The sequence below is a fragment of the Dipteris shenzhenensis genome, chromosome 8, assembly GCF_047967505.1.
Source record: "Dipteris shenzhenensis isolate YYH24624 ecotype China chromosome 8, Dip_SZ_1.0, whole genome shotgun sequence".
Classification (NCBI taxonomy): domain Eukaryota; kingdom Viridiplantae; phylum Streptophyta; class Polypodiopsida; order Gleicheniales; family Dipteridaceae; genus Dipteris; species Dipteris shenzhenensis.
The window spans coordinates 11,875,166-11,887,205 of NC_141603.1; the positions used below are offsets into that span (position 1 = coordinate 11,875,166).

The 12,040-nt window shown below is 38.5% G+C and overlaps 1 protein-coding gene across 1 annotated transcript; it reads left to right on the forward strand.

Annotated features, from left to right (window-relative positions):
• Positions 1-10,140: 10,140 nt before the first annotated feature.
• Positions 10,141-11,159, forward strand: LOC147899110 (uncharacterized). Its single transcript, XM_087378696.1, has 3 exons — positions 10,141-10,310; positions 10,424-10,777; positions 10,869-11,159. The coding sequence occupies exons 1-3, from the start codon at positions 10,224-10,226 to the stop codon at positions 10,935-10,937; spliced, it is 510 nt and encodes a 169-aa protein (XP_087234822.1). The 5' UTR covers positions 10,141-10,223; the 3' UTR covers positions 10,938-11,159.
• The last annotated feature ends 881 nt before the right edge of the window (positions 11,160-12,040 follow it).

A 12,040-nucleotide genomic window follows, 5' to 3' on the forward strand; every position in this document is an offset into this window, starting at 1 on the left:
TTAAATAATTTATTTTTATATGTATACATCTATTATTACACTAATCTATTAAGCACACAAAATGATAATGACCACTTTGTGAATAAAGGCCATTAGATTACATATCTTCCATTAGATTACATATCTTCCATTAGATTACATATCTGCATGCTAGACTATTGGATGACAATCAATTTTAGTTTGATTGATCTTGCACTATGATAATTATTAATTGCATCCTTGCAAATATCAAAGCGATCGAGGAAGGTCAACAAGTCAAGAATTATGTTCACTATGCTTTGCAAAAGGATTTGCATGATTCAAGTTAGAGAGGCAAAAGGTGGTAAGAATATATATATATATTATAATAGGAAGATCCTTCCCACATTCTTGTGGCTTTTGGTTCCTTTTTCCTTGACTCTAGCTGAAGGCCACTTTTGTGGGAACCGAATGGGATTCATAGCTTGCACCTAATGTGTATATGTATGTATGTATAGATAGATAGATATATAGATAGTAAGAGAGGTAGATCAATGATAGATAAATATATAGATAGAGAGATAGATGAATATATATATATAGATAGATAGAGAGAGAGAGAGAGAGAGAGAGAGAGAGAGAGAGAGAGAGAGAGAGTTCTTGAAGGTGGTCCCCATGGGGGGCTCTAATGCTCTAAGGTTGTGATGATATATCTCATTGGCTGGGGGAGAAACTCCAATGTGAGCATGAAGTCTAGCATATGGGTGACTCTTGGCTCCTACAAGCTCAAAGGGTTGATGGTATGCATCTTCTTTTCCTAGTTGCAGCTTGCATGCTACAATCTTCACAAATGAGAGTTCCCTAGAGGGTCATGGGTATCACACAACTAGCTTGACTTGCAGTAGAGGGTATCAGATGATGAGAGTTGGTTAGAGGGTCATGGGTATCCCACAACTAGCTTGACTTGCAGTAGGAAAGTCCTGAGAGAGTCACTTTTAGAGTCTTTTATATGTATAATCTACAACACGGTTGTAGGCATGAGCAGAGGGTCTTTTGTCTATATTGCGTGACAAATCCTTGGTCCATATAGAGTCGTTTTTTATCCACTATAGTGTTGCATCTGCTCTTCTATCATTTGAGATTATGTGTGATTTAAGTCATTGAATTTGAATGAGTCAAAATTAAAGATCAAGATTGGGCACTTTAGAGGTCAAACATGGTGTTCCAATTGATTCTGCTAGCAAGCAATTGTTTGTGGGGATCTTGGCTCTTAGTTGGTAGATCTATTTCAAATGTTGGGTTGGGTGTAAGCTCAATTTTTTGATTATTTGATAGTATTGGTTGTTGTTTGAAGTTGACATTGATCAATTCTCTCCCCATTCAGTTTAGGGTGGGATTGTTGGAAGGTCTCCCTCATGGGGGGGCTCTAATGCTCTAAGGTTCGTGATGACATCTCATTGGTTTGTGGAGTGGTCCATTTGACTACAAGGTTGTTGATTGTTTGATTGTGATCATGACTGGCGACTGGCTTATGCATGCCTTGCACTTGGCAACTATGTTTGTAGGGTTCTAGCATATGGATGTGAGTCTTGGCTCCTATAAGTTCGGAGGGTTGACAATGTGCATCTTCTTCTCTAGTTGCATGTCAACCACACCACAATGATCAAAACTGTGATGGGCTATAACCGACCAACTAAATCTAGACACCTCAACCCACATGCAAAAGATTATTTGTAGCTCAAGGAATCCTAAAGCTTGAGTGCTACACTACATTAGGTTAAGACTTAGTAGACCTTTAATCGATAGCAATGAAATAGGCACTTAAATTCAATAAAGATTTCAATCAACCTTACAAGCACGTCCAATAGCGCGTCTATTTGTGCATCTATTAGCGTGTCTATTAGCACATCTATACTGTGAGAGGCGTCGGGCCAGGGGTAGTCGTAGGGGTAGGCCCCTGAGGTGTCGCCTGAGTGGAATCAAAGTCATACTTTGAAAGGGTGCTTAGAGGCCATTTTAAAGACCAAAATTCATGACAAGTTTGTAGATATTAGCACATTTGTATTACAAAAAGGTGTGCTTGATATGAGCTACTGGACCTTTCTTTTAGTTGACAAAAAAGCTCCGCTCAACTGTTGAGCTACTCCACTTTTCTTCTAATTAGAATTATGACCATCAATCAAGTGATTGATGTCACAAAGGCTTCCATAAGATGACTTCTGTAGCCTGATCAACCTTGGCATGTGGCCCATATAGAATATACAATGAACTCCCTCAATGTTGGACTCATACGTGTAGTTGGCCTGGTTTGAATTGGGTAGATTGCCCATCCATGAAAGGTCTAGCAACATTTTGCATAATCTACGATCATGCGAGATAGCTCACATCGCTTTGGTGATAGTAGCTAGGATGAATAACAAAATAAGCAAGAGGTGAGACATAGCACTTGGTGGATCCATAGGTTGGAGACAAGGGTGTAACATGAGGTACAACAAGAGGGTGGAGCAGGAGATGCGAGGGTGGTGGAGACGAGGGTGGAGCAGGAGATGATGGTGGAGTAGGAGGGTAAAGCAAGAGAGGAGTATGGTGGAGCAGAAGATGAGAGTGGTGGGAGACGAGGGTGGAGCAATGTGAAGTCTATGGGCACTTTGTTGGTTGCATGGCACTTTAAATAGCCATTTTCCACCAGGCCACCGTTAATGAGTATGGTGGATCAAGAGGGTGGAGTAGGAGATGAGAGTGGTGGGAGACAAGGGTGGAGCAATGTGAAGTCAATGAGCACTTTGTTGGTTGCATGGCACTTTAAATAGCCACTGTCTACTAGGCCACCATGCTAGAAGTTGACAAGCAGTTATTGAACAACCTAGAATTTCCTTTTGAAGGATCATATGGATTTTAAAGGGCACTACAAGGAATTTTTTCCAATGTGAAACTTCTCTGAAAGGGGAGGGAAGGGACAAACCGCCTTGAAGGGTGGTATAGCCTTCAAATTTTGGGGCTAGGTTATAATAATATGGGGGTGGTAGTGAAATTAATGTGAGATCCCAATGGATCAAATGGTCTTAGTTATTATCGTAAATGCCAACCAAGCAGCAGTCAATCTTTGTGTTGTCAGAATTCAATAATTGTAAAGATGGAATTCAATCACTAGACATGACATGGGTAGTGCTCGTCGCCTCGAGCATCAAATCTCTTGTACAAAAACTCATTGAGTGTAAATGTTCTTGTGAACATAGAACGATAATGTAAAATTACAAGCTTAGCTATTGCTATTCTTTAAAATGCGAGATCCTTTCGTGTTACTTCTATATTTAAAGTTTTTTAAGTTGTGTGTATTTTAAGTATCATTTTTCTGTATATCGAAGCTTAAATTCAAAGAGGTGGAGAAACAAAAGGATAAAAGATTTTTAAAAAGGAATAATGAAAGGAGGAGAGAGAAAAAAGGAAAACGATGGCAGATTATGCATGCAATTATTACTTTTTTGTCATTTTATTTTAAATAAACAAGTGATTGTTTTTTTGTGGATCCTAATTATTTTAGTTTATTTTGATTTATTATTACATTTAGGAAATCATACCTTTTATATTTCCTATGTTTTCCATTATTAGTGCAAAATTATATGTGAGTAAATAAACTTTTAATGTGGAAAGGACCATGCCACAAACTGGACTTTTGACTTGGGAACAATGTTTTCAAAAAGTAAACTTTTCATTTGGGAAGGATTTTTGAGCGAATTCCAAATAGGAAAAAATAGTACAAAGTTAATGAAGTGCATGTTGAATGACCTTTTTATGCATGATGTAGGTCTTCAGACAAAAGACTATCATGCTTGTCCTATTTGTGGTGAGCATTTGGAGGCACGACACTCCAAATCTTTGAAGAAAATCGCTTATGAATTTCATACTCAATAGCTTCCACATGATCATTCTATGCATGAAGGGATCATTGGTCCTAAACCAATGGCCTTGAAGGCAAATGATTGGCACAATGCTTGAATAGTGAGTGGAGAACATCCTCCATGAGGTATGAAGAGGCATTCAATCTTTCATGAGCTTTCTTATTGGGGTCAGTTACATATCAATCAACTCTTCTTGGATCCCATGCATATCTTCAAGAATGTGAGGGCTTCTATTTGGGCACATTTGGTTGGTGACAAAGACATAAGGAAAGCACAAGAAGTCTTAAAAAAATGAATAGGATGCCTGAGTTGTGGCCCCAAATGCGGGGTCATAAAGTTGTTCTCCTGAAAGCACCATGTATATTTTCTAGGAGAGAGGAGGCAATGGTCACAAGACCTTTCTTTTCTCCCCAAAGACATGTCACATGATTGGCTATGACAAGCTCTTCATAAAGCTGAAGATGATGGAGAGATAATAACCATGCGAGAGTGGCAGTTTACATGAGGACGTGATCTGCATGTAAGTTTCTTACTTTTTGATTTGCATATGTTAATCATGGTCACAGTTGCTATAAAATGCATCCTCATTATTTTGATGATTTTTTTAAGTACAAAAAGTACAGTGCATTATGGTCATATGGACAACATTTTCATGTAGAACACATCGATTCGAAGAGAGACACATTTGATTGTGGAGTCATGTCTAACTTCATACAAGGTAGCTGAGCGAGTTCCTTTGATACCAATCTCCTTTCCTCAGAATTAGATTATTGTGGGACCATATGCAAAGTCTTAGAACTTAGATTTTAGACTATTTTAGTAATTTTATTCTTTATGTAAAATGGTTTAGAACTATCTACAATGCTACAATTAATAGAGATAATAGTGGTTTTTAATCATAGATCACTCCACTAAACTCTGGACCAATGAAAGTGATACTTTTATTCCTTCCAAAAAATGTGAATAGGTACGTACTAATGAATTAAGCTAATGTCTTGATTTTTAACCAAGTGTAAGATGTTAATACTTAAGCATATCTTAATATAATTAGTGGTATTTTCATCTTGGACATAGGTGGTATTTCATTCGGATCGTTTTGATCCAAGATGGTGGTATATGGTTCGTATTTCTTCTAAAAGTTTGAAGATAGGGATGTGAATACAGAGACAGATGAAGATCACAATATGGGCCAAGCAGAAGGTGGAAATAATGACATCATAATAGAGGAAGGTGGAGATCATGACATTGGGGAAGAAGATGGGGATCATGTATCATCTGATATTATTGTAGAGGGTGAATTATGGGATCAAGTCTTAGGTAGTGTAGACCTTGATCATATAGGTGAATTGGGGATATAACTTATTTGGCATGATGTGGCTTGGCTAAAGACACAAACTTTGATGTAAATTCTACTAATTGATTCTTTTACCATTGAGACTTGGATGAAGGCTTCTTATGCTTGGCCCTATCACTTTATACTTACATTATGTCAATTTGTATCTTAAGTTCATGAGTGTTTTGATCTCAACTTGGTGTATAAACTCTCATATTTTTAATCTTTGAAATGATTAAACTTGCAGGTCAAAATAGATTTGGTTCCTATTGCAAAATAATTTTTGTAATTCCATCGGGGAATGCCAAAGTTGGTATGTCTGTTAGTATTTGGAATGTCTGAGTCGGTATGGCTGTTGATAAGAGTGTCGGTATGGGTGTTGGTCTCGATGCAAATACCGAATCACAATATAGACACCCATATTGATGTATTTCCTGCTCGTAGATCCCACCAAAGGATTCCACACCCATGATGCAAATAATATTCTGAGGCCTGCAAAGCATCAGGAGATAAGGGTAAAAAATAGACTGGTGTGTAGTAGTGAAAGCAAAACTAAATTAGTACAAAGTAGATCACCAATGATGGAACAAAAAGGACATAAAAATGATGATCATGGATCATATTTAAGGATAAACTTGCATAACATATGTTGGTAAAAGACACTATCACCATGATAGGAAATTTGGGTCCCATTTTTATATGGGCCTTGTAGATGTTTCAAAAGCATCAATAATTAGTAATGCTTTTACTTATTAAAATGGCATTTGAATAGCCATCTGACAAAATTTTCTATGGTACTCTAGGGTGATGCAAGGATGATGGATAGTAAACCATAATTAATTAAAATGGAGTTAGCTATAGGTTGTAGAACATTCATTTATGTCCCACTTATCTGTTATATTTATGTGGGGTGCACCAAAAAAATGTAGTGAGAGTTCTAAACAGAGGGTATTACAACGAGAATTTTGAAGACCCAGGTATTTTAATCTACAATTTCACAATTTGTGTATGTCCCTGAGGATTCTTGATAAATTATACTCTATGAGTAAGCCCTAATTTCATATAGGATGAAAGGAAAATATATGTAAGTAGATACACATTTTTAAATGGAGGCCCTCAACTTGGCTCATAAATAGTGATCATCTCTGGTGACGGTTGCATGGTAATAATTTGAAACATGACCCCAACAATCCTTAGAAATCATTATGCTATTGCATTAACTTAAGGTGACATAAAGTGTTATGTTGCTTTGGTTTGGTGACACTTGGTACTTCTTCAAAGAAATAAGTTTCTTGTTTGGAGGTTTGTAAAGAGATCATCATAGTGGATCAAAATTTGATTGATTAAAAATGTGTCTTTCTTGAAAAGTCCTAGGTACCCTTTGTCTTGTCTTCCTATTTTATGAAAGTGTCAAAATAGTATTGTTTGAATTTTGAATCTTACACTCTCATCGTATCTCATTAAAAACACATATTTTCATGATTGAGAAAATTTATGCACCCTTTTTTATAAAATTTTGTACTAGCATGTATTGTTTGAACTTTTAAGTTTCAAACTCTCATTTTATTTGATTAAAATGCATATTTTCATGATCAAAACTTTTGGAAGCCTAGACTCTTATTGTTGAGGCTAGACCATTCAAAATAAACATTTTCACTCTATACCAAAGATGCAAAAGAATATTTCTTTGTTGAAGTTTTGATCTAGTTACAAGGCATCAAATTTGATTACTTGTTTCTAAAACTTGAAGGAAAGACTTTTATTTTATATTGCATGAATTTTCTACTTACGCGCAAAAAAGTCATTCATGTAGTTTAGCTTGCTTTTGGTCATTAAAAAGATTCACTATGGTGCGCTACATATATTTATGGAATGAACGTCCCAAGATGAGTTTCTATCCTTCTTTAGTGTACATGCTTTTGTGTAGAAAAACGAAGAGGATGGTAAGAAAAGTTGTACATGATCAGTTTGATTCTTACAAGTCTTATCAATGTAGTATAGGTCTTATCTCATCATTGATACTTTTAATAGGTTCATGTCCCTATCATAAGATATCAATGAGATTTTATACCAAAAGCTTCATGTTAAAAGTGACGCCACTTATGGAAGATCAAGTTGAGATTGTGACATCATGCTAATACTTGGATACAATTGTGATTAGATCTAAGGAAGAATCTATGAATGAAAAGGCATTAACAATACAATTTAAAACTTCAAATATATTAATATTCATTAGACTTGTCATCTTACTTTCTTGATTATGGAAATGAAAACAATAATTGGTTAAGTGGCACATAAGATAACCTAGAGCTAATATCATAACAAAGGGTTATTCTTATTATAACCACAAAGACATATAAAATGAAAGAATTCAATGGCCATGATGATGCAATTGATATAAAGATTTATATCTCCTCTTGGGCCTTACAGCTATGTATAAACACTATTAAAAGATTATTATACAAGTTTATATTATGCATACCTAAGAAAATTGTGCTACACTTTTACATTTCAAACAAATACATCAAGGTAGGGGAGGGAATCTTTTGAAGGAAATCAAAACCACAAAAAGAAGAGTTGCATAATCTATAAACAACAATTCAATGTTTTTTTAATAATATATTTTGAGAAGGAGAATGAATATGTGTCGAGTACCTTTCTAGTAAGGGCTACATATGCATAAAGTCAATGAATATAAGCTATGCAATTTTTATTATAGGGACCTAGCACAAACGACCTATTATGGTATGCTCAGTGTATTGGGAAAATGTGAAAATTCTATGTGTATGATGCAAGTAAGCTAAGTGGATGAGTTAGGAGTTCTAATCTATGATTGCACTTCTTATTAATCATTTGATGCATGGGGAGAAGAGGGGATCACTTAAACTATGAGCGATTGGTTTCTAGCATGTCAAGTGGACTAGTTGCATTTTGAATGCTAGGGGGTTGCTGCCTCAGATTTTGTGGAAAGAGCCATGTTTCAACACTTAATAGGTAAGCCAACATGCCTTGCAATTTGTATATGATTTAAAGGCTTCTCTTAGGGCCTCCATACGGTAAAAGCATATTATGCCTTAACATGGATTGAGCCTAATAACATCCATTTCTACAGATTGTATCATGATCAACGATGCAACCTTACCTTTCCTCTTTCAAGGTGTCATTGACTTGAAAACGGTGCACCATAGAGTGCCAATATCAAAGTCGAGTGTGTGTACTAAGCTATTGTATAGCTAAATTCCAACCTTCATGCATCTTGTAGGTACAACATTTTGTATGGCAATCCTCTACCCTCATTGAATCATAGTCTTATGAGGCGGCTGAGACTTGATTGGAAATTTTAGATGATGGACAAAATCTAGGCTCCGGTGACAAGTAACTCACATGTACAAGTGATCCCTGTGCATGAGTTGCAAGGGGAGGGGTACACCATACTTCTCAACCATATATGTGATCCTCGGGTCATAGGGGCAGTTACACATCAGGCGCTTTCCCACCTTCTAAGACAAAAGTACATGAGTGAGGTGCAACATGCCAAGCAATAATTGATCCCCCCATCACGTTACTGGGACAAGTATGGGCGGGCAAGACCTACTGCCCAAGCATATGGGTGGGCAATTCCTTCTCGATGAACATCTAATGTCAACATGACTAGTGGGGCTTAAACCTGGAGCTTCTTGACACGTGGATAAGAAGAGCCTTGCCATTGGGCTATGGCGAAGTCCTACCCACCAAAAGGCAATTATTGTGGCTTGGGCGGGTGGGGCCTGCTGGGTAACCGCCCTAAATCACAACCTAAGAGCACATTCTTGCGATGCAATGAACAAAATGAATGAATGTTTCGTGGGAACGTCTTTGCATCTTTGGCGTGGTAGCTTTGGTACATTTCCCAAGTTTTAGGCTTTGTTGCAATTGACCCCAATAGACTCCAATCTGCTTGAGATTCTTTCCCTCCCTATTTTCATGCCTAACTTCACTCAAATCCCCAATTTTAACGGGAGCTTTTCCAAAGCTTTGAAAATAGCTATTCTTTGCCTCTTTGCCAAATCAATGGCGGCCATGTTGGCGAAAGCCCCTTTTCAAAATTGGGTAGGCGATGGTGTGTAACTGCCCTGAGAGCATACAATCCCCTACCTGGGAATGCCCTCTAAGGGCCTTAGCACATGGATGGGGTTAGCATGGGTTTAGGATGGGAATCTTTTTGACATCATTACTCCCATCCTACACCAAGTGGTCTAGGATGGATTTAGAATGGGAGTAGCCACTTTTTCTCCCATGCTCGACCATGGCCTCTACACCTTGGCAGCCAGAATGGGTTCCCCTTTTTTAGGGATTAAAAAACATGGAAGGATGACATGTGTCCTTGTCTCCACGTGGTCCCCACCTCCTAAACACATGAAATGATGCCATGAAACCCATCCGTAGTTCGTTTTTTGTTAGTACATGGTGGGATGGGAATAGGATAGAAATATGCATGGGACCAGCTTCGACCACCTTTTCCCATTCTTATCCTATTTCTTCCAAGCCCCTAAGGCTAATAATAGTATGATTGACGTTAATCTTGGATGATTCTGAGGAGACTCTGATTGAGTTTGACTTGATATAGTGCTGCTCTTGGTTTCCCACCTTGCTGAGTCGTTGCCGCTAGCGTGGAATGCCCTCTCATACACGCTACAGCCTACCATACCACCCAATAAAAGCATCGCTATTCTCCAGCTCCAATGTCCACGCGGGTTTTTCTCAGAGTCGTTGCCGCTTCTCATACACGCTACAGCATCGCTATTCTCCAGCTCCAATGTCCACGCGGGTTTTTCTCACAATCTTGCCATTGCTGCAATCTGCGCGTCGCTTTAAATCACCTACCATTGATGCCAGCAATGCCAGCATCGAGAGACACGCACCCAAAAGTCTTCCCTTCACCGTTGATCCCCCCTTCATCACCTGAAAAATTGGGACTCTTTGCGTGTCATGACGTCCACTCACCCCTTCATAAGCTCCTCTTATCTTCCTATGCGTGTCCTTGATTTTGTGAAATGGCTATCCAGAAAGGCAGATTGCTAACAAGCCGACTCGGCGACAAGCTTCATATCGAGGATACGGAATGCGATATCGTAGCAAAGGTAACCGTTGTTCCTCCATTCATGCAAATAGAAACGGATGTTGAAATCGAGGACTCGTACAGAGTGCAGCATTGACGCGGCCTCTAAGCACGTTTTGGTTGTTGCAACTGCAGGACCCATGGGATGAAACGGTTTCAACCGAACAACTCGCTAAGGAGACACTGCAAAATGATGTTGGGGACATGCTCGACGGTATAACTAAAGTGGACACTAAAGGATGCAATTCTGCGCTCAGAGCTGAGAACTTCCCGTTAGAGCTTGATTCTCCCTCAATCCGGAAACTGGGATCCTGTGGAATACATATCTGCTCCCACAAACGAAGCGTTACCGCGTTATTGGTGATAAAAAAGAGAGCCATGTTTCTATCAAGAATCATGTCGACCTTTCAAGAGAACAGCTTGGAAATCCTGGAATTGACTTCGAGCGCAATCTCTGATCAATATGTCCTGATTTCAATTCACGCAAAGGTGACTTTGATCGCTGGGATACGTCAAGAACTACTGCATTACTAGATTCCGTAACTTAGACGTGTACTAACGACTTTTTCTGGTGTTCCAGTTTGAAGCTGATGCTGAGGGCCTCTCATGTGAAACATTACGTGATAGGCTTGTCGAGATTGGAAGTTGAGGATTGTGCAGAATGGCAAGTATTGCGAGAAATTAATTTCAATACAATCTGCTCATTGTCGCGCGACGTATTTTGGATCATTGTACTTACACACTGATTTCTCATTCTCAATAATGAAATTGCTCTGCTGTGTATAAGTACTCAGAGCACCAAGATTGCCGTCAATGTCATGTTTTAATTAATGTGCGGAAGCACGAGACGTCTATTCTTGCTGTAGTTTTGAAGCCCTTACATGAGAATTGAACAAGAGATCGGGTTTAGATTGTAACTCCGACTCCCGAGCAGTTGCAGATAACTGATCGCAATGATAAGTTACGTTTTCGTCGTTCTGTGAGATTTCAGTTTAATGCGCGTGTGTACGTCCGTGGCACCTGTGAAGTCGATAACTTTAACTATTTGCATTCCAATGTGGTTAACTAATACTCAATAATAACGAATGCATGAGGGGGTGCATGAGTAATGAAAATAAACTTCCACATGGAGGGAGAAAAAAAAAATTCAACGATATTTTTAAAATAAAAAGATAACACAACGCTTAATCTAGAATAAAGGCATTAATTTTCCATTTTCTTTCTCTCTCTTTAGATTGGATATCCTCATGAGCATCCAACTCTGTGGTCTCTACCAATATAGTATTATTTTGAGAGTTTGTGCACTCAGTTTTATAGACAATTACACTCAATTCCCCACTCGACCTTTTTTATAGACAATTACACTCAATTCCCCACTCAATCTTTCAGCATGTCATTCCCCAACAGGATCACCAAATGTTGATGGTCTTTTCTCACCCCTTGGTTTGACTAATAACCCTGTGCCCAACTCGGTGTAAGTGAGTGCTTGGCTCAATAGGAAGATGCCTCTCTTGCAATCCTAATGTTGCTTTGCCAAGTTTCCTACTTTGCTTGGGGTGCGCCAACAATAGGTTGGAGCAAGGTAAGGTGTCCAAAATAGTTGTGTCTCGGACATGCGTTATGAAAGAACAAAAAGCACAAAAGCAAAGGATATCTGTTACGTGCAACCAGAACGTGGACATCTACTTTAACTGCAAACTGTGTCGACGGGACCCACCCAATCTTTTCTCTGTTCTCTCACGGTGTTTCTGT

Coding starts and splice junctions, on each gene's coding strand:
- LOC147899110 (XM_087378696.1), top strand. CDS start 10,224: ATGGCTATCCAGAAAGGCAGATTGCTAACAAGCCGACTCGGCGACAAG. Junction 10,311..10,423: donor AATGCGATATCGTAGCAAAG/GTAACCGTTGTT, acceptor TTGCAACTGCAG/GACCCATGGGATGAAACGGT. Junction 10,778..10,868: donor TGATTTCAATTCACGCAAAG/GTGACTTTGATC, acceptor CTGGTGTTCCAG/TTTGAAGCTGATGCTGAGGG.